Source organism: Rhinolophus ferrumequinum, chromosome 5 (assembly GCF_004115265.2).
Source record: "Rhinolophus ferrumequinum isolate MPI-CBG mRhiFer1 chromosome 5, mRhiFer1_v1.p, whole genome shotgun sequence".
Lineage (NCBI taxonomy): Eukaryota > Metazoa > Chordata > Mammalia > Chiroptera > Rhinolophidae > Rhinolophus > Rhinolophus ferrumequinum.
This window is the reverse complement of record NC_046288.1, coordinates 77,024,726-77,052,714: the sequence shown is the minus strand read 5'-3', so window position 1 is coordinate 77,052,714 and position 27,989 is coordinate 77,024,726. Positions and strand designations below refer to the sequence as shown.

The 27,989-nt window shown below is 34.5% G+C and overlaps 1 protein-coding gene across 1 annotated transcript; it reads left to right on the top strand.

The window, feature by feature from the left end:
- Positions 1–230: 230 nt before the first annotated feature.
- On the top strand, positions 231–27,954 carry NCAPG (non-SMC condensin I complex subunit G). Its single transcript, XM_033105897.1, has 21 exons — positions 231–512; positions 1,467–1,670; positions 2,159–2,387; positions 4,159–4,304; positions 4,582–4,666; positions 5,817–6,009; positions 6,460–6,609; positions 10,731–10,871; positions 11,468–11,591; positions 12,823–12,906; positions 13,238–13,417; positions 16,503–16,613; positions 17,140–17,259; positions 19,750–19,974; positions 21,351–21,532; positions 21,814–21,988; positions 24,215–24,376; positions 24,614–24,752; positions 25,149–25,235; positions 26,712–26,781; positions 27,741–27,954. Exons 1-21 carry the CDS (start codon positions 402–404, stop codon positions 27,862–27,864), a joined length of 3,042 nt encoding a protein of 1,013 aa, XP_032961788.1. The 5' UTR covers positions 231–401; the 3' UTR covers positions 27,865–27,954.
- Positions 27,955–27,989: the final 35 nt, after the last annotated feature.

The window sequence follows — 27,989 nt, the reverse complement described above, 5'->3', positions numbered from 1 at the left end:
CGCCCGGCTGCACGACCAGGCTAGACCGAGAGCCACCAACTCTGTTCCGACAGTCTCACCGACACTCCGCTCGCCCTCCCAGCGGATACCACTTCCCCTTAGAAATGACCCTTCTCATCCGGAAAACGGCTGGATAGACCCTAAGCGCATGCGCTCAAACCGCAGGGTTCGAAGTGGGTGGATCCATCTCTTCCCGCCCTCGCCTCCAAACGCTCTCGCGGCAGTATCGCGGTGTTTCCTGCTCCCGCGGGAGTTATTTAAACGCTCTGGCGGTAACCACGCCCTGGATGCTAGGTGTCCCGCAGACTGGAGATCGCCGAGACTGAGGATTCGGTCTCCGATCTGTCCCGCCAGCTGCGGCCGAGCTCTAACGGGGCTCGTCTCCGCGGAGTCCCGGCGCCATGGGTGCGGAGAAGAGGCTGCTGCCTATTAAGGAGGCCTTTCAGCTGGCCCAAAAGCCACACCAGAACCAGGCGAAGCTAATGGTGGCGTTGAGCCGCACCTACCTCGCGGTAGGTACACCCGATCCCGGCCCCGGGCCGCCGCTACCTCTCGCTCTCCCCTAGGGGCCTCCCTTGACACTCCGAACTCGGCGCACCGCGATTCCATCCTCCTTAAAACCTTGCCGATCTGGTTCGGAGAAGACTGGCTACTCGCCCTTGGTCTCGCGGGCACCCGGTCTTCCTAGCGGCCTCAGGCGCGGACCGTTAATTCTTTGTTTGCGGGAACTTGGAGAGAGACGTTTACGAGCACCGAGGCTACCGGGCACCAAGTGTTGGGCCTCAGGGTGGATTCAATGTTGTGGTTCAGCGGTTGTCTCTCAGGTCATCGCCCACATTAGAAACGCTGTCAGTCAGCTTACTCTAACCTCGCCCCACGGTTACATTGAATCAAATCACCAAATAGCTAATTATTAGGATCTGGTTCTTCCTATTCATGTAAATACTGTCTGTTTTGTTTGTTTTGAGTGGAGCCGTGAGCAGAATAAGACAATGAATTTCGGGAAAATAAATTATCTTGAGGCCCAAGGGAAATTGTAAGTGAATATAATAGGACTTGCGGATATTAGATAGGATGTGAAAGTTATATCAAAAGGAAGTTGCTGTGTAATAGGAAGCCTAAATATGTTAAAATATTAAAGCCACTGTTGATTTTGGGTTATTCATGAAGAAACATATTTTTACTAAACTGTTATCAAGGCATATTGAGAATTCAAGGTTATTGGGGGGAAAAATGAAATCCACTCACTGTCAAAATTCACGATTGTTTTCTCCCGGGACAAGTAAATTTCTCTGGAGAGAAATTCGTGCAAATTTATTTTCCATTTGATGGTTTGGATAATTGGGAGTTTACTAAACAACAGTTCTAGTTTGATTTATGGCTAAGGCTTCTAGCAGTCTTAGGGTAATGTTGGGAAAAATTGATTTCATCCGTGCAGTTTGTGAAGGGTTTCTTTTGTTTTTCAGACGGATGATAAAACAGTATTTCATGAGGAGTTCGTTCATTACCTTAAATATGCCATGGTGGTCTATAAACGTGAACCAGTTGTGGAGAGGGTAATAGACTTTGCGGCAAAGTTTGTTACTTCATTTCACCAATCAGATATGGAAGATGATGAGGAAGAGGAAGATGGTGGCATTTTAAATTATTTGTTTACTTTTCTGTTAAAGGTATGAAAACGAACTTTGGGGAAGTATTGTAGAAAATTTTACTATATTAAAGGGGCATGGGAGTTTGTGTATTTTAGAGAATGAAATACCTGGTAGTTGAGAAAATGTCAGTGAATGAGTCTGCTTTTTATGGTAAATATTAGAACAGTCATTAAGATTAAAACGTGGACTTTTAAAATAACTCTAGCATTAAATTTTTAATGACCTCTCTAAACCAGTTCTCCCATACATTTGTTTAAAGTGAGTTCTCTATTAGAAGAATTCCTGCGAAGAGGAATATACTGTTATAATTTAGCGAATACTTCAGACTGCATATTTTGAGACTTGATACAATGTGTTTAGTATGCATATGGATCAAGGTAGCATTATAGTTTCTCTGGAAGTAATGAATTACTGTTGTAATTTCTCGGATTTTAAACAGAATTCAAATGATACATGATTACTTAGTAATGGTATGTGACTAAATTTTGAGTGTTTTTCTATTTCAGTCTCATGAAGCAAACAGCAATGCAGTTAGATTTAGAGTGTGCCAGCTCATAAACAAGCTCTTGGGAAGTATGCCAGAAAATGCCCAGATTGATGATGATTTGTTTGATAAAATTAATAAAGCCATGCTTATTAGATTGAAAGATAAAATTCCAAATGTGAGGATACAGGCAGTTCTGGCTCTTTCACGACTTCAGGATCCCAAAGATGATGAATGTCCAGTGACTAATGGTATGTGTAGCTCCCTAAATCCTTTTTCAATTTTGTTGACATTGTTAAATTCTCAGTAGATAAATTTTTTTATTATGAACTATATATATATAAAAGAATATATATATACACATATATCTGATTAAAAAGAAAAAACAAGGAGCCACCAGCCATCTTAAAAAAATAGAGCATCTTCAGTACCTTTGGAGCCTATCTTATGTCCCAACCTAATTATATCACTTTTGCTCAGAGATAACAATTTATCCTGAATTTTGAGTTAATTATTCTCTTGCCCTTTTTGTTTAAACAGTTAACTACAGGTATGTATCTCTAAATAATGTTAAGTTTTGCCTATCATTTTGTATGCTATATGTGTCATACTATATTTTTCTGTGCTTTCAGCATTATTTCTAATTGTAACATTCGTCCATGTTGATCTTTTTATTTACTGTTTTATAGCATTCTGTTGTATGAACGTAGCACAGTTTATTATTTCTAGTATTGATGGACCTTCTAGTTGTTTCCAGTTATTTGTTCTTTAAAAACAGGTTGTTGCTATGAACTTACACATGGTATCTGGTGCACAAGTTGAAGACTTTTCCTAGAGTGTGTAACCTAGGGGTGCATTAGTTGGGTTATATGCACATTCAGCCTTATTTGGTAAGATACAAGTGTTCTGCAAGACAGTTTATCAATTAATATTTCCAATAAAAGTGCACAAACTCTTCATTGATTCATATTGTCTCCAGTGTTTGGTATTGTCAAATTTAAAAATTTTTGTGAATCTGGCTGTATGATGTATGTCATTGTTAACGCATCTTTTTGGATATTTAGCAGCCAGTTATATTTCTTCCTGTATAAGCCCGTTAATGTGTGCTGCTCACTTTTCTGTTGGTTTGAATTAATGATTTATTGTAGCTCTTTATTCTGAAAAGAAATCCTTGGGTTATATGAATTGTAGATCTCTTCCTACTTTAGATGTTTTATTATTTCAACTCTCTTTGGGATGTCTTTTGTAGGACAGAATTCCTAAAGTTAGAATTATCAATCTCTTTATGATTTGCCTTTTTTATCTTTTATTTAAGAAATCTTTCTCTACCTCTGGGCTCATAAAGATAGTCATATTTCACTTTTCCGTATATGCCTAGGTATATGTTGAGTACTCCTGTTCATTTTCCTTTTTGTCTCTTTTCCTAGCTTTATAGTCATTTTTGATTACTGGTGGTACTTGATATTTTTTGGTGTTAAATGATACACATAATGTTGTGTAAAATGTGTTTAATAGTCATCGTCACTTGATTATAAAGCTGAGGAAATTTTTGAGAAGTAGAGGTGAATAAACATTTAACACAGGAATGGATTTTGTTTCAGTGAGTAAAACCAGAAGTTACTTCTTTTTAGAACTCATTGAAACTCAAAATAGTAACAAGCCTCTATAAAGCCATATCGGTCTAAAATAAACTTCCTATTATATTAGACTTTCTTCTAAATCTTAAAGAGTAGCAGAGACATAATCTTAATGATGGATTTTTCATGATCTTTGAGACTATTTGTTTTTAGTTTTAGCTTTCATGCCCAATAGACCACTGACTTATTTGCCATTCTGTCTTTTTTTTAAGGGAAGTTGGTGGGGAAAAAAAATCTTAAGCTAAAATTAAATGTGTAAGATAAAAAAATGGTATCTTTATCATTTTAAAGATGCTATTGAATGTAAAAATGAGGGATATCTTATGACTATAGTTAAAGAAATAATATTTCTTTAGGATACTAAAATATATTGCTCTATTTTTAGCATATGCGACTCTGATTGAAAATGATTCAAATCCAGAAGTTAGGCGCGCAGTATTATCATGTATTGCTCCATCAGCGAAGACTTTGCCGAAAATTGTAGGACGCACCAAAGATGTGAAAGAGGCTGTCAGAAAGCTGGCTTACCAGGTAAATATCATCGGGGTATGCATATTGTTAAAATATAAGAAGCCATATTCTTAAAATACTTTTGAAAAATATTTGGTAAATAATGGTTTATTCAATTGAGATTTTTATGTATGGAGAACATAGGTAATTTAGGTGGAATCTCACTGCATTAAATGGGTTACCAGATATTAATTTTTTTGGAGATTCTGGGTAATTTTCTTAGATGAAGAAGATATTACTAGTTTTGAAATATGTAAACTGTTGAGTTTAATAACCATCTTTTTATTATCACTTTAAGGTTTTAGCTGAAAAGGTTCATATGAGAGCCATGTCCATTGCTCAGAGAGTAATGCTCCTTCAACAAGGTCTTAATGACAGATCAGGTAAGATAGACATCTTTATATACAAAATTTTAGTAGATTTTGAGTTCACACTTAAAAGATTTATGAAACGAGAGTCTTAAATTAGGTCAGGTAAGCCTGTTATTTCCACAGCCTGTTGGAAATTTATCTTGGTGTATTGTATAATATAGAAAACATTTCCTAGGGTTAAAGATCTTGGTACTTAGAAAGAGCAGAGTTTGTTTCAGTTTTCCTGTGTTTTGCAGATTTAAAAAGTGATTTAAAGCTACAGTACTAATTTGCATCAGAAGTAGGGCAGGATCTCTTTTTCAGCTCTCCTTAATAAAAATGCTTCTATCCCCTTTGTGTACATCTTGATTACCCAGTAATTAGGAATGGTCATACTGGTATAATTTTCTTAGTTTTTTGTTTGTTTTTTCTTTTTCTCCCTGTTACAACTAGAGAATCTGCTTACAGGAATGATGAGGAATGATATCTTTTAAATTTACAATCCCTGTGAGAAAGAAAGCTAGGATGGTTTAATTTTGCTGTAGCAAGAAAAACCTGAGTTTGAAAACAATTATCAGAGGATAAATGACTAGAATGACTTTAAAAATAAGAATAAGGTTTGTTTAATGATACATGCTTTATGATTCACTACTGCAAATAGCAGTCATGTATAATAGATGAAATCAGTCAACAAGTGAAATAGGTGTTATATAGTCTAGTACAGTCTAATACAGTTGTATATAGAGTAAAAATATGGAATTTCCTCTTTTATCTTCTAATTACTCAATCTCATTGATTTTCTTAGAGTTTGGGATATACACTTTCAAACCTCCTTCTCTGCATTTACATTCATGTATAGTAAATGCAGAAATGCTTTTTTAAGAGCTGAAGCCCAGTGAACCCAGGGGAGAAGAAATGCAAAGATATTTTTGTAGGTTGTGGTAGTGCTGTGTATTTGGTTCTGACCTTTTCCATTTTTATTTGGAAATGAGCATTGTAGAGATTTTGCAATATCATTGTACTTCTTTTTTTGTTAGTGTGCTTTGTTCTGCCTCATAGTGTCTTTCCATTTTTATTATATCAACTTTACGTTAACACTGATCTGTTAATTAAAACAGACAAAATGCAGGGAATGGAAGCTAGAGGGATTCTCTGTTCCCTTATGTTTCAAATGCCTTAACAGATGCTGTGAAACAAGCTACGAAGAAGCATCTTCTCCAAGGCTGGTTACGTTTCACGGAAGGAAATATATTAGAGTTGCTTCATCGGTTGGATGTGGAAAATTCTTCTGAAGTGGCAGTCTCTGTTCTCAGTGCCTTGTTTTCAGTGACACCTCTTAACGAACTGGCAGAAGTCTGTAAAAATAGCGATGGCAGGTATATAAAGTATTCATTGTTTGAAATGTGATACTGATAAACTTCTGTAATTAAAATCAGTTCCTTCCCCCCAATGCTTCAGATTGTATCCATGCGTTTTATCTAACCCTCTTTGTTTTCTTTGGTTTTCATCTGGTGGATGTCTTTCCCCCCTTGTGCAAGAACTTACTATTTTATCATAGACTACATTAGCTGCCTATTTGCCCCCTTCATTTCATTACTTTGATTTTTGCAGTACCTACCATATAGTATGTTTGCTCATTTGATTTTTTTTTTCCTTTTGCTCTAAAAATTTTCATTCTTTTTCGTGTGGCTAACTTAATGACTTTGCTATTAAAAGGATAGTGGTTACAAATCCAGTTTGCTTTTTATTCCCATTTTTCTATTCAGTTCAGATTTTTAAGTGGATAGTAAGATCATGCTTTCTTTTATTCTCCCTTTTCAATGAAGGAAATTGATTCCAGTGGAAACATTAACTCCTGAAATTGCTTTGTATTGGCGTATCCTTTGTGAATATTTGAAGTCAAAAGGAGATGAAGGTGAAGAATTTTTAGAACAGATTTTGCCAGAGCCTGTAGTATATGCAGAGTATTTACTGAGGTAAATTTTTCTCTTTGTTGGTTTGGAATGTACTTGTGTTCCTATCTGTGTTAACCTCTCAGCTTCCTCCCTCGGAGACATGCTTGATTGGGAATAAGTTAAAAACCGTTTTTTTTGGACAGGCAGAGATAAATAGCTATGCACATGGAGTCTTTCTGAAGAATATCCTGTACTGGTCCGTAAACTGAGAGAGCAAAGTCAATATGTTTAGGGACATTTCCTGAAAACTTAAGATGTGATTATGCACATTTCTCCATTACGTTGATAATGATGAGTGTTACTCTGGAATTGGTTAGGAAACTTTTTCTAAGTGCCACATAGTAAATATTTCAGAGTTCATAGCTGTACTGTCTCTGTCACAGTGGCTCAGCTCTGCTGTCGTGCAAAAGCAGCCAAAGACAATGTAATGAATGAGGGTGACCGTTTTTCGATTATAATTTTTATCAATTTGTATGAATGTTAAAATTTGAATTTCATATACTTGTCATGTGTATATATTTAGACATGTATATATTTTGGCATACATATATTTTAAACTATTTAAAAATGTAAAATTCTTAGCTTGCAAGCTATTCAAAAATAAACAGTAGGTTAGATCTGGTGCATGGCCCTGGTGTTCTAACTGACAGAGTGGCCCTTTGTGGCCAGTTTTAGTATTAAAACTTACTTGGTTTTTTGTTTTTAAAAACTTTGTTTTCAAAATATACTTTTTTCTTAAATTGTTTGAATGATTCTAATTTCTACTTATTTCACTTTAAAATTACAAATAAAAACAAATGCATTCTTGTCAAAATTTTAATACAGTTGTATATAGAGTAAAAATATGGAATTTCCTCTTTTATCTTCTAATTTTCTTAGAGTTTGGGATATACACTTTCAAACCTTCTCTGCATTTACATTCATGTATAGTAAATGCAGAAATGCTTTTTTAAAAAACATGCTATACATAAGTTTTTTTTAAACTACTGATGTCTGAAATTATTATATATTAATGCATATAAATCTATCACAATCTTAACAGCGTATCATTCAAGAGTGTGGTGGTATCATTTAAGTTACTCCTCTGTTGATGGACATTTAGGGTATTTCCAGTTTTCTCTGATGATAAAGGGATGTTGAACTTTCTTGTACATTTTTATGTACATTTGGAATTTTGTGGGGTTGATTCCCAGAAGTGGAATTGCTGGGCCAAAGGTTATACAGTGGTACCTCGGTTTTCGAACATAATCCGTTCCGGAATACCGTTCGAGTTCTGAAACATTTGAAAACCGAGGTGTGGTTTCCCCATAGAAAGTAATGCAAAATGGATTAATCCGTTCCAGACCTTTAAAATCAATCCCTAAAATTGCAAATTTAGCATGTATTTTACTATCTAATGATATCATAGATCCATAAAATTTATGGTGTTCGTAACCCAAAATGTTCGTCAACGGAGACGTTCGAAAACCAAGGTTCCACTGTATATATTTGATAGCTATTGATATGTAGATTTTTAATTTTATGCTTTTGATGTATTTTGAAAAAGCTTCTTCCACCTGAAACTAATATAAAATAGTATTGAATGTCAACTATAATTTAAAAAATATATATAGTCATGTAATATAAAGTACAGCATAGGAAGTGTAGTCAATGGTATTGTAGACTGGTTGGGGTTATCACTTTATGAGGTGTGTAAATGTCTAATCATTATGTTTTGTACACCTGAAACTAATAAAAAATAAAAATTTATAAATAAGTAATAAAAAGCTTCTTCCATATAATATGAATTATGGGCTTGAATTCTCTTTGTGTGAAATACGCTATTCTGCTTTTGCTTATAATGGTCTCACATAAAAGTTAGGGAGCAAAGCTATGAATGCATTTGAATTTTGTATGCAAAATATTAAATATAGAATAAATATCTTAAATGTGAGCCAATACTTACAGCTTGAGCTCATAGTAACATCATGAAAAACTTGTGAATCTGCGAAGTGTTTTTAGTATATGTGCTACCCAAGCGAGCACTGTGAAGTGTTTTAATGGTAATTATTTCAGGCTTTAACATTTAATTAGAGTATTTAATTATAATGCTGTTTTGGCCATACTGAAATATTTCCAGAAAAAATGAGTTGATGCAATGCTTAGTAATATGTATTAATATAAAAGTAATAAATGCTTATTAGAAGATAGAGAAAACATAAAAAATATGAGGAAATGTTAAATATTTTTTATTTAAGTAACAGAGGGGAACCTCTTCTCAAGGACTGCTTCACAAATTGATTAATTCTTAGTTAATACTGACATGTAAAGAGTGTGGTTCCTCATTCTTGTATTTCCTTTGTCACTTAATCTGTGAGCTTTGAAAATAACTCGAATCAACTTGTTTTATAGAAAGGAAAACTTTAAAAATTGAATTTTAATTATTGAAAGAACACTTAAGAAATAGGATGATTTTTCTTTTTGGAGCAACGTTTCTAGATAGGCTGAATTTACTCAGGTACAGAAACAAAAGTAAATGGAAAAATTGTTTGTTGATAATCTGAGAAATATATTTTCAGGCATTTTGTAGCAGGAAGAGTTAGTGACTCAATTCTGATATGAAACAGTTTTCTGTTATCTGAGGTATTCACATAAAGAGAGGAATCAGGGATATTGAATGAGGCTTATTAAATTTGAGTAAGAAAAAGAGACATGAATACAATTTTTAGGAAGCTACTTTACATACAAATTCTTGGATTGAGCTTTTAAAAAAGGTTTTCTTGAGTGGTCTCTTCATTATAATAAATATCTTTAAAAATGGTTAAACAGATGATTTTATGATAATTAAAATTGATCGGTTTTAAGTTATATTTATGGAGTTCAGGATTTGTTATCTATTAATGAAACAACTACTCTTTGAATTTATTTTAAAAATACCCTTAGTCTTTCTGCCAAGCATTGTGTGAAAGCTGGGGTGATGTAGCAAGGGACTCAGCTTGAGTGAAGGTTTTTTAGACTATCACAAACCAGTAACTACTGATCTATGTATCAGTTGTGTAGCTTTCCTTTAGTTCCTGCTAGAGCTGAAAGGGTGGCTGGTGAAGGTCCCAATCTTATGAACAGAGATTTATAAACTATTGGTTATTTTATGTCAGTTTATTCATCTTACATAATTCTGCAGTTTCTGTAACTTGATTGTTGACATTTTACAAAAGACATTTTTCATCCAGATTGTTCCTTTATCATATTGCAACCTAAAGGCACCTACCGTATTTCCTGAAAATAAGACCTAACCGGAAAATAAGCCCTAGCATGGTTTTTCAGGATGATATCCCCTAAACATAAGCCCTAATGCGTCTTTTGGAGCAAAAATTAATATAAGACCCAGTCTTATTTTGGGAGAAACACGGTAGCTGTTTAACCTTTACGTCTTAATTCTGCTTTTTAGTAGCTTTTTTCCCCACCAGCCACAAAAAAGGGAGACCTTCTGTAGGCTATTGAATATTTTCTGCGTGAGGGTTGTAAAAGGCTTTAATTTGGGCAGTGGTAGTAAGACTAAAAGAGGGTAATTGATGGTGCTTGTTTAGTGGCACCTACACTAAATTAAGAACTATATGGAGATTAGTAGGGCATCTAAGCAAGGATAATACAAATTCATGAAATGACCTATGTTTTTCTGATTTTTTAAAAGGTCATTGTATTCATGGATTACTTGTATAATTACTATTATTATTACTGCTATTTTAAACGAAAGAATAATGGTTAATTAGGGATGATGATGACGGAAGACTAGCTCTTCATTAATAATTGGATTTTGGAGAAGGGATTCAGAACTTTATAACTGATAATGCTAGTAACATTGAAATAATTAGTTATTAATTTGAGAGACAGAAATACGTACTTTTTGAAAATTTCCCAAAGAAAATTTGAATCTTTAATAAAAATACATTTTCCAAATTCTTTTGATTCAGCCAATAAGTTTGTTTGTGAAAGTTCATGACGATAGTATAGAATTGACTCTGTAAACCAAATTAGTATAACATGGTATAAGCATCCATATATCTGGACTAATATGAACTGAAAAAGACCCTTTTCTGAGCTAATGGGGAGCTGTTGCATGTTTCTTAACAGATTCTGCATTTTATTATTTCTGCTTGTTTTAGTTATATTCAGAGCATTCCAGTTGTTAATGATGAACAGAGAAATGATTTTTCCTGTATTGAAAATCTGATGACAAAAGAATTCATAGGTCAACAATTGATTCTGATTATTAAGTCTTTGGATACCAATGAAGAAGGAGGAAGGTATATCTAAATGTTAACCTTTACTCTAATTTGCTCTTTTAAATTCCTTGTATTTGAAGTACAGTCTTGTTACAATATGACTAAATATATTTTACCTAAGTAGATCTCTAACAGGTTAAAGTTTTCTCTTTCCTCTTATATATGTAATATATGAGGAAACATACCCTTTCCCTCCCTCCCTCCCCCCGTTCTCTTTCTCTCTCTCTCTCTCTCTCTGTGTGTGTGTGTGTGTGTGGTGTGTGTGTGTGTATAAAATATGAGGTCTTAATTCAGTGTCTTCTGAATATATCAATGGAATTGCAGGTGTTTGCTTAAAAATCTATTTACCTTTATTACAGAGAGGGCTAGTAATACTATCTAAAAATTTTGATATTTTTGTTATTTCATCATGTTGATTTATGAAAGATTGTAAGGTCATTTATAAAAATTATTTTTTTGGCAGAACATGAATTTTTGACCTAAAATCTATACATATTTTTGTATCTTTAGTGATAAATATAAAAAAGAACTGAGACAAGTGTGATTAAGTGCAGAAATAGAGATAAAATGTGTTTCTACTATCATATTTAAATTAAAATAGTTCTTTTTGAATGCAGGAAACGACTGCTGGCTATTTTGCAGGAGATTCTTACTCTACCCACAACCCCAATATCCCTAGTATCTTTTCTCGTTGAGAGACTGCTCAACATCATTATAGATGATAATAAGAGAATACAAATTGTAAGTGATTTTCTTCATTATTGATAAAGATAAGAGGTTTCGGTCAATGACTGAATATTGTCTTTTCAGTACTTTTTGCTTTGTCTTTAATTGCCTTTTGTTTTAGTTTTGTCTATCAAGTTTTTAAACTTAAAATCAAATCTCTTTCTTACACATTTGAAAAGAAAATCTCCTTCTCTTATTATCCCTATCATTGTGTTGTATGAATTTGCAATGGAGCAAGTTGGGGAAAAGGTATTGTGGCATTGGTCACTAAAGAGTCTGAGAGCTGGCTCAAGTCATACATACCTGGGTTCACATCCCCTCCAATACTTTCTGGCTTTGCGACTTTGGGCAAGTTATTTAATTCAGCCTTTTTACTTGTCTGCAAAATAAGAATAATAAAACCTATCTTTCATTGTTCAAATAAATAATGTTCATAAAGTGCTTTGTAAATAGAGAAATAAATGTTATTATAATATTACTATTGCCAAGTGTTTTTTTCTTTGGGGTAGGCAAAAAAGCCAGACCTGTGTCATTGCTTTTCATAAACTCAAACAGTTTCAGAGTTGTAAGTTAATTCAGAAGTTGTCTTTTCCAGCCCCTCCATATATATATATATATATATATATATATATATATATATATATATATATATATATATATATATATATATATATACACACTTACACATAAATCCTTTCTATAACATTTCCAGTTAGTCGTTTTCCAATGTCTGCTAAGTACTCTCATTTGGGATGGAGCTGTTTCCTCAATCGACCAGCTATAGTGTTCCAGTGGCTCTGAAAGGAAAGTCTTCAGTTATGTTGTCATTCTTGCATTGGAACAATAAAAGAGTATTTTATTTTTTATATTTAGCTCCCATGAATCTGAACAAGGAAAGGAGTTGAGGATTTTTGGGAGAGAATTTTAGTTTTATAAAAGGTGCCTAAGGTTAGACACTATTCATTTTTTCTGTTTTTCAAGCAATATATGAGAATTTATCTTCAATGTCTAGGTGCCTATTATCTTTCCATAATCTTAGAGTTTTTAGTCAGATGTATTGTTTGGTCATTTTCTTTCTAAAGTTGTCTAGCAAATAGAATGTGTACCATTTTTACTTGTATGTTTTGCTCTGTTTTTCAAGAGATTCTGGATACTACTTGGAATTTTATGTAGCAGTTTGATATCATTTTTCTGAAGTAAAACCTAGATTAAAGCATGTACTCTGAATTATAACTTTACTTATCAGGTTACAGAAATTATCTCCGAGATTCGGGCGCCCATTGTTACTGTTGGTGTTAATCCAGCTGATGTAAGAAAGAAAGAACTCAAGGTAAATCTCTTCTAAATTAAAGAAATGCTTGAATATAATGTAGTTGCACAAGTCCTTTATTTCCTCTTGCTGTACGTTTTCAAAATTGTTCTTACAAAGTCAAATTATTAACTATTAAACTATAAGAGTATCTAAAATGTAAACCAGATTATGTCAGTCTGAAAGATTTGCAGATCTCTGCAGATTTCAGGAAGGCTACAACTTTGTATGTGCCTGACTGATTAACTGCTGGGTCCTTGAGATGTTACATTATACTCTTTAGTTTGCTGCAGATTTTCATATTAATAGTTTTTGTATGGTATTTACACAATCAATTTACATCTTTCCTTAGATGGCTGAAATAAAAGTTAAACTTATTGAGGCAAAAGAAGCTTTGGAAAATTGTATTACCGTACAGGATTTTAATCAAGCATCAGAATTAAAAGAAAAAATAAAAGCATTAGAAGATGACAAAGTAAACCTATTGAAAGAGACAGAGCAACTTGAAATTAAGGAAGTACATGTGGAGAAGGTATATATAATTGTTTTAAACTAAATTTCAGCTGTTTATTAATCATCTTAACTAAACCATATTTTCTTAATCCAGAAAGCTGTCAGAATACATTCACTTTGGAGGGATTTTTAACAGTATTGTGAAACATATTTTTCCTTCCCTGTTTCTATTTCAGACTTTGAAAGGCCTTAATTAACTTGAATTAATTGTAGCTAGGACTTTATTTGTTCTCTTAATTGTTAATCCCTGGAATCTAAAGTCTTCCTGCCTTCCAGTGGTCTCATTCTGTTTTGGGTTTTTTTGTTTTTTTGATTTTTGGTCTTCAGTGGTTCAGAAAAGGAAAATGCATCCATCTATTCATCTTTACTGTATTTGTGGAAGACTCATGACCTTTCTGCTGCTAGGAAAAGAACTGCTGTGGTAACCATACCATTATATAATACAAATATCTTTTAAAGCTTATTTACAGTCATGCATTGCATAATGGGGATAAATTCTGAGAAAGGCGTCATTAGGTGATTCTGTCAGTGTGAACATCACACAGTACACTTCACAAACCTAGATATGGCATAGCCTACTACATATCTAGGCTATATGGTATAGCTTACTGCTCCTAGGCTGCAAGCCTGTACAGCATGTTACTGTACTGAATACTGTAGGCAACTGTAACAATGTAAGTGTTTGTGTATCTAAACATAGAAAAGCTACAGTAAAAATACAGTATAAAAGAAAATGTGTCTGTGTGTGTGCTCGCACACACCTTTTGGGAGGGCAAGGAGAGGGCTGTGGAGGGAGGTGCCATCTGAGGGAGATTACAGGTCATGAGGGAGAGAGGGAAGGAAGAAAAGGGGAGAGAAAGGGAGAACAGAGATCAAAAGAGACCCTGAGCTTGAGAAGAGAAATATAAAAGGGACGTGGGAGGACAGAGAGAAAGAGTGGAGAGTGAGAGCAAAGAGAAAGACAGGACTGGGAGGAAAGAGCGAAATAGAAACAGGGAAGGAAAGGGAGTTTGTGCGCAGGCTTGTGTGGGGGTCATGTGCTTGCAGGCAGGGCTGGCTCCAGGCTCCTCCCCTGTCTCCCCCCGCCCCATGCCAACTGCTGGCCCCAGCCACAGGCTGGTGCACAGCAGGTAGACAGCTTACTGAGCCCCCTTGTCTATTTGAACCACCCAGAGCTAGCAGTAAATTCAACATCTAGTCAAGCCTAGCCTTTTCTTTCAACATCACAAGGAAACTTTCTGCTTATAATCCATTACAGTCTTACGGGACCACTGCCATATACGTGGTCTATCCTTGACCGAACATTATGTGTGCATGACTGGACTCTTGTTTTTAGAAAAAACTAAATATTTTATTTTAAATGAAAAACTAAACTTAAATATCTAGTAACATTTAAAGCTGTTTCTGTAGTCTTTCTTTTTTAAACCTAGTTGTATTTGAAAAACTAGCCTTATTTTAGCATAAGATTGAACGGTCTCAATTGCTGTACTATTTAATGTTAACTTTAATTCAGGAGGCCTTTTAGGATCTTGCCTTTTGGAGTAAACATCATTTATTATTGTATTTTTGGCTTGGGAAGTGCTGATGAGTGTATTCTCATAAAGAGAATGCTTGCTAGAGAGGAGTGTACTATACAGGAGAGTTCTCTACGTTACGTTATGTCCTCGAGCTCTTTAGCCATAGGCCTTTCCAATGAGTATGCCTGAATTTTATTTTCGTAGCTAGTAGCTTCTTTCTTTTGTTTGACAGAATCTTTGGATCATGGGCTCTTAAATTTGAGAAGCAAATTTACAGTGTAAAATGAAAATATAAACTGAAAAACTATATAAACTGCAGGTCAGAATTTAACAGAGGTGGTCTCTGTTAAATTATTAAATATTAACAGAGGTGGTCTACCATGATTAATATCTGTTTAATTTGACTTTCTTTGACCATTTATGTGTTCGTTTGTCCTATTTCAGGGCTATAAATCTATTATAGTACAATTATAACATAGCACAATAAGTGCTTTGGTCAGGGAAGTATAGGGGTTTTATGTATAGTACAGGGGTTTTAAGTTTTACCTTTCTAACCCAGGTAGGATGTTGTTGGCTTCTCCAGAGGAAAAATATTTTAACTTGTGATTTGAATAGAAATAATAATATATGCTGATAGTTAAAGGATGCGTTTTTTTTTTGTGGTAGTCACTGCTTCAAGTACTTCACAGGTATGAATACATTTGATTCTCACTATGACCTTATGGTGTTGGTACTATTCTCATTTTATAGAGGGCAAGTCACACAGATAGTAAATGGTGGAGGCAGGATTTCAGGCAAGTGGCTTTAGGTTTATGCTTTTAGCGTACTCTGTGTTGCCTTTCTTCAATGAATTGTTAACAGAAATGTTGTAGGCAGATGGAACGATATGTTAAAGAAGTTAAAGAATGCCTGTTGTGTTTAAAAACTTCAGGTCAACATGACTTGACGGGGAGGTAAGAGAAATCGGGGGGGGGAAAATGAAGGGTTAGGTCATGTGAGGCCTTTTATAAGCAATATTTAAAAATTTTTGCCTTATCCAAGGATCCTGGTCAACCACTAGAATTTGTATGTCTTAGAAAGAGCACTGTTATTCAGGAAATGGATCGCAGCATGTAAAAGCGAGGCTGGCATACCAGTTGGAGGACTGTTACAGTAATGTAGGCTTGAAATGATTACAGTCTGAACAAGATGATGGTGAGTATGGAAAGAAGTGATAGACTGGAGAAGTAGTTAGGAATTAGTAACAGAGAGAAGAGTCAGTTAAGAATGTATGCTAGGTCATTTGGTTTGGACCACTGGGTAGCACAGGAGGAGGAGGGATTTGGGTAATGACGAGTTAGTTTCCTTTTGGACATTCTGAATTTGGACATATAAGAAGAAATGTCGTCTAGCAGTACATATGAGTCTGAACCTTAGAAAATAGCTGGGCTGCTCATAGGTGGTAAATGAAGTTGTACGACTGGATGAGACTGTCCAGGGAGTATCTACAGAGGCGAATGCCTTAGACAAAGCCCTGAGAAAGCAAACATTTAAGAGACAGGCAGAAGATATTCTTATTAATGCTGAATATTTCGTGTTTTATTTTAGAATGATGCTGAAACACTACAGAAGTGTCTTATTTTGTGTTATGAACTGTTGAAGCAGATGTCCACTTCAGTAGGTATAGGTGCAACCATGAATGGCATCATTGAATCTTTGGTATGTTTGTGGCCTTTGAAGCTATTTTTTTTTGCCCACTCCTTCCTCATTTTATAAGTAATACGTTCCTTGGGGTTTAAAAGAACGAAAAGATGACCATTTTAAACATCGGACAAATATAAATCGTAAAAAACAAAACCATGTAGTGGCTACTTCATTTTGTGAGGATTACATTCAGACAATGCATGTAAAGGACCTGGTTGGTATGTCCTGTTAAGGAGTTCTGCCTTAGTCCTATGAACCCTGGGAAGCCATTGAGAAAGTTGTAGCAGGTGGAGGGGGAGTTGTCTCATGATCAGATTATTTCACTCTGGCTATATTCTACTGTTTTAGCAATTTAATATTTATCTTTTTTTTCCAACTGAAATTTGACTTCTTAGAGTTAATAGACAATATGGAAATGTAGATCTACAAAATCATGCAGAAATTATCATTTTGACCATGTTTTTATATACTATTGTAAATTTCTTGTCCTGGTGAAATTATTATAATTATTAAAATTATTATAATTTCTAATTCACGTTAGATTCTTCCTGGAATAATAAGTGTTCATCCTGTAGTAAGAAATCTGGCTGTTTTATGCTTGGGATGCTGTGGACTACAGAATCAGAGTTTTGCAAGTAAACACTTTGTATTACTGTTGCAGGTAGGATTTATCATGTGACAAAATCTTGATTGTGTTTCCTGAAACAAATACTCAGAATCTGTGGTGATAAAGCTAGTACTCTAAATTTAATATCTCCTGGGCTAGTGATGATGGTGATTATTATGGGATGACTTTTAGAGACTCCATTTTTATCTTTGATATTAAAACATCTCTGTAAAAAAAGGATGAAATGTTAGTTATTTGAGGTATTTTTAAAATTAATCATATGGCAAAAGTTATTGAGTGATGTTATATATGCCCAGCATTATTCTAGGCTTAGGAAAAAAAATGATGAGTCAAAAAAAAAAAACAAACAAAAAAACAACAGTTGCTGTCCTAATGGAGCTTACATTTTAGAAGAGGAAACACACAGTAAAAAATAATCAGTGATTCTGCTAGTAATTCTAAAGGAAGCCTTGTTTACTATTGTGAAATGGATTGATGCCCAGGAAAAAAAATCCTACATTTTCAAAGCGGTTTTGCTAAGAAATTAGAACAGAAAATTCTCTACTTCACTTTGCTAGCTTTCTAGAAGTTCTATCTTGAAGTGCTAGATTGACCCTGGTCATTACATTTTTTTAAGTGAAAGAAAAATTTTTATTAGATTATTTGATAGTGAAGTTTTCATTAATGTCTAGCTTACTAAGTAGTTCTTTTTGGCTCTAAAAATGAGGTGAAACTTTATTAAGTTCTATAAACCGTTATGAATGCTGCTGAAAAATGGTAAGTTGTGGTAGTCAAGTTGGAACTCTGTCTGATAGAGGAGATTAGAGGTAGACAGTCATATAAAATTTCTAGTACTGCAGAAAAGCAAATACCATAAAAGAACTCTTTCAAAAGGTATTTAAGTTCACTTGACCTTTAAAGATGAAATGTGAATTTTGATCCTTTTAATTTTTGCTGACATAATGGCAGTAATAGTGGTTTGGTCATTTCAGACAGAAGAAACACACTATAAATTTAATGCTTAAGAGTGTCCTGGAGCATTTTGAAGTTACTTAATACTAATTCATCCCCCACTTGAGAGATCTGCAGGAACCTTGATACTGTGTGCTCCTATATAATTTTCTGTAGTGAACAGGATTGTGAAAATTAGGTTGATGTGAAAGATAAATGAATATTTCTTATCAAGACCATTCCACAATTATACCTTCCTTCAAATCAAACCAGCTGATAGCAGCCTTGTCACAGAATTAAAGTTTACCTTTTTTTGTTAGTTTAAGCAACTTTGATCTCTAAACAATCTTTTTAGGTACTAACTATTAATATTTGCCTGAATAAAATAACTTGATATAATTTTTTTGAATTAAAAATGTTGTTTGTGAATGATAGATTCAAATGCAGTAAATTGCATGTGAAATCTTGCCTATAGTTTTGTATGTTGTTCTGGGCGGGGTACGCAAAGGTTCACGAACAAAAAGGATCAACCACTGAATAAATTCAGTTATTTATCTTTATAAAGGTATTTTTCAGGGCTATCATAAGAAGATCTTAGATTAAAGGGAAAATAGCTCTCTTTTGGGGGGAGTAAGAGACCAGTTCTTTTAAAGTCAGTTTTAATAATAAAAAATGATTTAAGAAATGTCTAAACACTTGTTAAAAAGGCAACAGAAGGAAATTTTTAAAAAATCTTCCTGAAGGAAATCTCCAATATTGGCATCTGTTGCTAGCCAGTAAGCGACTGAGGAGGGCAAGGAAAACGAAGTTGCTGTTAGCGAGGAGCATGTTTAGAATTTGTAGAGAACAGTCATGACAGCACTCTTACAAGCATTTGGCTTTGACAGAGTTGTAGGTTTTGCCATTAGAAAATACATAATAGTTAGGGTCTTGAAATTTCCTTCAAAGTTTTATAATTTTGAGACATTTTTCTCAATTTACTAATTTGACCAACTTGCAGGTGATTTTTATTTATTCTGAAGGTTGAGTTACATAGCCAAGTTTATCTATCACCAAAATTTAAGTGAATTAAATAATATAGTAAATCTCTTTATAATGAAATCTGAATTTATTGAGCTAATAAGAGAAAAATTTATCTTTAATGAAACTTGATAACCTAGAAGAGTATTGATGTTCTAATAAATGCTTTTTCTGGTTAAAATATAATGCTTGTGTCTTGATAGATAGCCCAAAACAATTCCAATATAATTGAACAGGTTTTCTGTATCTTAATACACACACACACACACATCATAGTTGAATGTATTATTTTTTAAATAAAAGGAACAAGTAATATAATTCAGCCTGACACTAGTTTCAGGAGTTTTTTTGACCTAAGATGAAATTTTTCTGAAGAAAATATAACTAAATATTATGGTACAAATGAAAATAGTAACTTTAAAGTGGAAATTATAATTATTTAAAAAATGTTTTGTAGGCTTGACACTTGTGAAATTAGACTAAGCAAATAAGATGCATGTTAATTTTATGCAGCATAAACAATTAAAAGTTTACTGAATTCACTTTTTTTGGTGGGGGGATGTTTCAATTTAGGTTTTGCAAATTGATGATGTGGCCATAAAAATAAGTGCTTTAAAAGCAATCTTTGACCAACTCATGATATTTGGGATTGAACCATTTAAAACTAAGAAAAGCAAAGCCCTTCAAAGTGAAGATGCAGAAATAAACACTGATGAAGAGCAAGAATCAAAAGAAGCAGAAGAGACGGCTACAGCCAAGCATGTTCTGAAACTCCTTTCTGATTTCTTAGATAGCGAGGTAAGAAATAATCACAGCCCTATTACTACAAAATATCATTTTCAGCATGTATGTTTATGTTCTTATATTTTTTAGGCTTAAGTTTCAGCTTAGCCAACATTTCAAAACTGCCTTTTGAATATCATAATTAAATTCCACTTTCACTTCTAATATACTTAGTTTCTCACTATCAAATTGCATGTGCAGAGAATTGAAATGTCAACAAAAATGAAATGACTATTTAAAGGGGTTGCTCTTATTTTTTCATCTTTTCCTCTGTCTTTGTGATTTATTAAAGTCATTAAGGAATTTTATCAAGAGCTTTAAGAAATAAAATAATTTTACATCGAGTGGCTGGAAGGTCCAAGGTTAGGGTATAGGATTACACCTCTTTTCTTAAGGTACTCTTGAACTACATTTTCTAGGATATATAAACATTTAATTTAAAAATTTTGTATGTTTGTTTTTATTGAGGTAAAATTGACATAACATAAACTAACAGTTTTACAGTAAACAGTTCATTGGCATTTAGTACATTCACAGTGTAGTGCAACAACCACCTCTAATTTTTACAACATTTTTATCATCCCAAAAGGAAACTTAACCTTTTAAGCAGTTGCTCTATTTCCTCTCCCACAAGCCCCTGACAACCACTAATCAGCAGCTAGACTCAGTGCCTAAGGCATCCATTCTCTGCTCGGCAGTGAGGGCTTAAACCACCGTTTTCAGCCTTCTTCCCTCAGTCTTTTCTCCGAGATCTCTGCCATGAGCGTTGGGTTCAGCCGTGTTATATGCTGTCCCTTAAGCCCTGTGGGCCATAAGCGGAGCCCTAGCAGTCCGAGTTCTTCCCTCTCCCGCAGCTGCGGTAGTTCCGGGATGCAGCGAGCTCAGAGCACTGATCTAGGTCTGTGTCCTGCGCCCCTGCAGCCCTGTCTCAGCACTTCCCATTTCCTTCCTCCCCCTTCATGCAATTTGCCCACCTTTAGGTGAATTCAGTAGTGGGCCTCTTCGTCTTGCCTGTCTGTTGCGCAGGGAGTCCTTTGTGGAGTTACAGTTGTTCAATTTATTGTTAATTCCAGGGGAGATTTCAAGAGGCTCACCTCATGCTGCCATTTTGATGACGTCATCATTGATTTTTGGTTTCACAGTATTTAAAAGTCCTTTTGGTTCTTAAGATCTTTGAGGGAATTCAAGTTTTCATAGCTAGACTAGTAATTTGTCATAATAGCCTTAACCGAAAAGGGGAAATAAAATCCTTTATGCCTTTAACAAATTCATAATAACATGAATGATTTTTGGATAATTCATAGAAAAATATTATAGGACAGGCTACATTTAAAGGCTTAAAAAGGAAGTACAAATAAAAAATTTCTTTGAGTGAAAATCGTTTTTATCAGGTGTCTGAACTCAGGACCGGAGCTGCAGAAGGACTAGCCAAGCTGATGTTCTGTGGGCTTCTGGTCAGCAGCAGAATTCTTTCTCGTCTTGTCTTGTTATGGTACAACCCTGTGACTGAGGACGACTTGCGACTGCGCCACTGCCTGGGCGTGTTCTTCCCCATGTTCGCTTATGCAAGCAGGTATTTAGTCCTATCGGTAAATCAAAATCTGACTGGAAGTAAAACTCAAACTCCCCAGGAATCATATCTGTAGTTTTATTTTGTTCTTTATTCTTTTTCTTCAGTAGTGTAAGTGATGAAATGAAAATAGTTTACCTAGATTTTACCTACCTGAATTATTTGGCTCTTTCCTAGATGAAAATGTACTGTGTCTTGATGGGGTGAATTTTATGCATGATATGTAATTTTAAGAACCATATGCTTTTTTTTTGCCAGTATACTTTCAAATTGTTTCTTAATAGGACTAATCAGGAATGTTTTGAAGAAGCCTTTTTTCCAACTCTGCAAACACTGGCCAATGCTCCTGCGTCTTCTCCTTTAGCTGAAATAGATATCACTAATGTTGCAGAGTTATTTGTAGATTTGACAAGACCAAGTGGATTGAATCCTCAGGCCAAGAATTCCCAGGATTTTCAGGTGCGTAGGTTAGCCTGTGAATTGTAGGGATGACTTGGCATGCAAGTCACGGGTTTTTTTGATAAAATAATCCCTTTGAAATAGAGTGAAGCTACATTTTGATCTTGTGATTTCTGGTCAAAGTAGTAGCGCATAGCACAAAGTAAGAAAAAGGAAAAGATATTTTGGGAGATGTGGAGATAGAAGTAATCAGTGCTAACATTTTTGTCACTGAAAAGGAGTTACCAAAATCAATCACCCTCACTACCCGCTCCCCACCCACTACTGGCTGTTAATCATTCTGAATAATGACCTATGTTATCTAGGACTCAACGAGTCTTCAAGTATTGGCTTACCTGCTTTGTTTCTGATAGGAGGAAGGAGAATTCAAAGGATGAAGCTTGCCTTGAGCTTATTTTTATTTTTAATTCAAAGAAAAGTTAAAACTGTCCCCAAAATTCAATTTTTTCTGGGTTTTTAATCTTTTAATATCACTTGATAAAACTTGTCACCATATTGAAAATTAATGTTATTAATTTCACATGCTAGCTGATTAAGTTGAAAGTATAGTTGACCTTTAAAAACAATGGTGGGTTCGAACTGTGTGGGTCCACTTAAAACCAGCTATTTTTCAATAAATTTATAGTCAGCCCTCTGTATCCCCAGTTTTCACAGCTACGGTTTCAACCAACCGCAGATTGAAACAGTATTTTTGATCCTTGGTTGGGAATCTGTGGATGCAGAGGGATGACTGTATGTATTGTTCTGTGCCATTTTATATAAGGGACTTGAGCATCTTTGAGTTTTGGTATTGAGGTGCAGGGTCCTGGAACAAGTACCTCCGCAGATACTGAGATGACTAGTGGTTTTTGAGGAGTCAAAAGTTACGTGCAGATTTTGGACTGTGTTGGGCATCGGCGCCCCTAAACCCCTCTGCAGTGTTCAGTAGTCGATTCTATTGCTTGCCTATTTTAATTGATATTTATGTGACTGGACTCCGTTTAAGTCACTGTGTTACACATTGTTGGAAAGATTACAAAGCATTAGGCAACATATAGTAAGGGTCCGTGATACAGCTGCTGAGTGCTTTAGGACTTGAGAAGAGGCCAAAGCTCATGGTGGCGGTGCTGAGTACAGTATTAGTTTTAAACATGCTGAGTAAAATTCAGTTGGCCCTTGTTGGGATTTGGGGAGTGGCTTGGTAGAGAGAAAAAGACTTTTAGTAAGGATGATTAAATATAGCTGGTTGTGAAAGTCATGTTTGAACTATGGAAAATATCTTTCTGGCTAAGGACCGTGACTAGGCCTGTGAGGCAGAATATTAGGGCCAGGAATTTGGAGTTAGCCTTATTTGCAGTAGTAACTATGCAGGACATATAATAAAAGGGTTAATGGGAAAATTATTTATTACACAAATTAACCTGGTGGTCAATTGTTATATGAGGTGAATTGGTGAGAGAAATAGAGACTATTAATAAAGAGAGCAGTTAAAAATGTATAATTAGGAGATAAAAGCTTGTAGAAAAAGAATACTAGAAAGTAGTAGTAGCAAGTGAAAAAAGAAAGAATAGTAGAAATTATCAGGGAAAAAAAATTGGGGGTAAAAAGAAGAAAAAGCTTTGAGAGGCAAGGGAGATGGAGGAATCCAACATTAGAACTCTTAAGGTTCTAAGTATGGGTGACAAGACCTCAAAGATGATGTTGACGTTTTTTGATTGGGGAGAACTCTCATGAGTAACATCTTGGAAGAGCGAGGGAGATAGGCTGGGGCAGAGGAAGAAGTTGAACTGTCATGCAGTGTTTAGTCCCGGTGATCCCACAGGAAGTTCCATAACTGGGATAGTCCTTTGAATTAGCCAGAATTGAGACAAAGCTGGGCCCTTGCACCTGTACGTCTATCAGTCACTGAATATGGAACCACCCTTGGGGAGGTGTGACCTTGGGCAGAGCCTGGATCAGTTCTGCACCCGGGAGCTTGGAGCCTCCACGACTGGTAGGAGATGGAGGAGGAATGCTTCAGTAGTAATGGGGGTGGGCGGGGGGGTGCCTGGGCCCTGGACTACAGCATCCACTATAAGAAGTTCAGAAAAGGAGCTCATTTGGGGAGGAATATGTTAAATTTGGTTGTAGACATTTTGCATTTGGGATGATGGCAAGATAATTTGTTGGGAATGTTTGTTGGATGTGTAGGACTGTATTGTAATCATACCATTTTCAATTTACAAAGATTTTTCTCGATTTTTCTAGGCCTTAACAGTTCATGACAATTTGGCTATAAAAATTTGCAATGAGATTTTAACATGTCCATGTTCACCAGAAATTCGGGTCTATACAAAAGCCTTGAGTTCTTTAGAACTCAGTAGCAATCTTGCTAAAGACCTTTTGGTTCTGTTGAATGAGATTCTGGAGGTAAAGTAGTTTCTAATTACTCTTGTTATGAATGTATGTTTATCAAAGTAGAATTTACATGGTTGTATTAAATTATACATGTTAGCATAATGTAACTTTGCTCATTTGAGGTAAATATTTTTTAAATTTAATAGAATTTTTAGAATGTTTTAAAACAACTTGCTATCAGCATATAGCTTTTTTGAAAGATTAGAAAATGCTGCATTTAAAAAATATTGATAACGTTTTCTATTATAGGAAGTAAAAGATAGGACATGTCTGAGAGCTTTGGAGAAAATCAAGATTCAGTTAGAAAAAGGAAATAAAGAATATGGTGACCACGCTGTAGCAGCACAGGACGCCAGCACGACTGCGATTATTTATCAAAATGAAGATGGTAACAACATACTAACCTGAATATTTATAAGACTCTGTCCTTTTCATCTTTACTGAGACACATTTTTCTTCTGTAACGTGGCTGGGTTTCAGAAATGAAAGGAAAAATTTTCTCATTAATCCCCTTGGGAAAGCATGTCACTGATAAGTGTTTATTTTACTCTTAACAGTGTTTTGTGTACATTTCTCATCATGTGACCATGCATACTGTCTTCTTGGGAGTTTTCGTTACTTTCTAGAATTCACAGTTTTTGGAACACTGACTTGTGATAAATTTTCAATAGCTGCTAATGGGATTGGTCGTCATTTCTATTTTATGAAGAATTGACTTGGAAATGCCATTTAAAATATTTCATGAGGCTTTTTGTTTACATTGTTGCATTATCTCCTTTACTAGAAAAGAATAAAGAAGCATGTCTAACTCCTGTCAAGGATGTAAAAGCAGCCCGAGTATCAAAATCCACTCAGCAAAGGACTAACAGAGGTAGTGTGGATAGACTAGTTTTATAATAAAACTTTTCAATCGTATTTTCCAGTGCACTACTTACTTTGTAAGTTTCCTTATCTTTGTTTTCTTAGGGACAAAGATTTATAAATGCCTTAAGTATTCTTCACTTTCTTTTTAACTCTTTCAGCTGATAGCATTAGGTTTTGCTTTCTTATTTAAAAGATTGTATCAGTGTTGCTCCAAGTGCTTTTGATTGAAAGAAATATGATGCAAAAGGTATTGCAAAGGATTATTTGGATTAAATGGATTTTTATTAGCAAATGATCAGTGATGATTTTATATTATCAGTTGTTTGTGTTCTGTCCTTTATATGATCAAACAGTTTTGTCCCTTTTATCTGCCTAGTATTTTTCTGGGCTTGTTTTCCATTTTATTTCATATTTTGCCATCGTAATTTATTTCCCAGTGGATATCCAACAATAGGGGATTTGTTGGAATAATGTAATTGTTGACTGTTAGGGGATCACTTAGAAAAAAATCTGAAATTCAAGATCTTTTTATTGTTTTATTATTTTCTTATTACAAAAGCAATGCATGCTTATTACAGAAGAATCAGGTAATACATCCAAGCAAACCAATATAAAGAACACTAATAATACCACCCATGAGCCATACATTATTTCAATCCTTGAAAAATGTTTTTTGAGGCCTTTTCTATGCAGATTTAATTTTTTTCTAAATGGAATCTGTCCATAATATAATTCTGTAGTCAATTATTTAAATGCTAATTACTGGATGTCACAAATTAGTCCCATATTGTTGGATATTTTCTTGGAGATAATTGCATTAGAAGTTTAAAAGGAAATACATAAGGTTTGGGAGAAGAAAAAAAAAAGTCTCACATGAATAAGTAGGGTATACAAATTTCAATCAAATGGTCATACTGAACAATTTGCTTTTAGTCAGATAGTGTACCATGAGAATGCCACCATTTTTTTCAAATGGCTCAAACTTCTTTTATATATATTGTTTTGTTTTAAATGGGGAGCATGCCAGGTCAAACTGTATCATCTATTCTTAACCTTGTAAATGTCTAGCAAATAGAATTTTCACAACCCCCAGCATAGAAAGGCTCCAGTTTTTGTACTGAAATATATTTTAGGATACATATTTGAATTGGCCATGTATATATTTGAGAATTTTACAAGAAGCCATTACCTGATTAAAGTTCTATTTCTTTGTATACCATTTTTCACACACTTTCCTCCAAATTTAACTAAAATTTGCCTCCTTAGAACTTAATTTCCATATTTTCCCTTGAGTATTATTAAATTAATACATTTTTAATCTTGCTTAGGTACCTTTTCTCTACGGTATTGATAATTGGTACCAAGGTGGTTGGGAACTAGGAAAAAATGTGTTGAAGAGGGAAAATGAAGGAGTTAGGTAGGTCCAGAAAAAATAGATTAAAAATAATAAGCAATTGATAATTTTCATAATGAATTCTTTAAGGACGGAGAAAAGTGACAGCTTCAGCCAGGATTAACAGGAGACGTCAGACTTCGGAGACCGACTCTGAAAGGTATGCCACACACATCTATAATATGTAGAGGCCTATCTTTTAAAAAATATTTTTGGTCAAAAAATAGGAAAAAATTGTAGTTTGCTTTTACTCTAACAAAGAGAAACTCAGTGTAAAACAACATAACCAATGAAAGCTGTAAATGGGTGTGTGTTGGATACATAGTCCAAAATTCCATTGTCGAGAGCATTGTACTTCCTATGGCTTGTTTGCTTTTCCTGTTGGTTGGTGTGGCCTTTGACTAGGTGGTCATCTTGAATGTTTTCAATTTATATTTCCATGTATTCTTCTAACTATGTGATCATGTATGACTCCTCTATTCTTGAATTAGCAAACTCTTGAGATTTAGATTTGGGTTTCTCAGCATTTATAGTGGTAGAGTAATTCTACCTTTAATTTAGACACATTAGTGATATGGTGTTTATATTTGGTTTCTGCCAGTTAAGCCACATTTGGAAGCTACAAACTGTCTTGTAGTCATCGATTCATTGGAAGGACTATAATGTGTATATTACAGTACATAACTAAGTTTTGACTAGATTTAAAAATCTTTTGTTTACTTTTGTTTACAGTAAAATCACTGTTTACAGTGTTTTAGGAACTTATTGCTTAAGTCAAGAGTACTTATTTTTTATTCATGTGTTCCCCCAAAACTCTTGTGGGCAGTTGTTATGGTCCCTGTTTTAATTATAAGCTTCATTACAAAAGTTTGGTGTTTTTTTTCTTCTGTATAACACCAGGTACATGGTTATAAAAAGAGATTAGTTATGTTTTCCATGATTTCAGTTTGTTGGATAGCCAGTGTTTTTGGTTTTGGTTGAGATTTTAGTTTTCAGCTTAATTAGTGGGATCAGGATATCAGTTACAGACTAATAGAATGAGTCAGAAACAAAAAGTTTTATTTATAAACTGGTTTTAAAGCTTGTATTTAAATTGATGTATTTTCAACATCTGTTTAGTGATCGTGAAGTTCCAGAGCCAGAATCAGAAGTGAAGATGAGATTACCGAGACGAGCCAAAACAGCAGCACTAGGAAAAACTAAACTTAACCTTGAGCAATTTCTTAATGAAGATACAAATTAGAAGAGATGATAAAGGTGGAGTCCTTTTATAAATGTCCTTTGAAATTATGTTCAGTTCTTTGCTTCAATAAACTTATCCTTGTGTCAAAATTTAAAAAACCCTGATGTCTTGTAGGACTTTGTGCT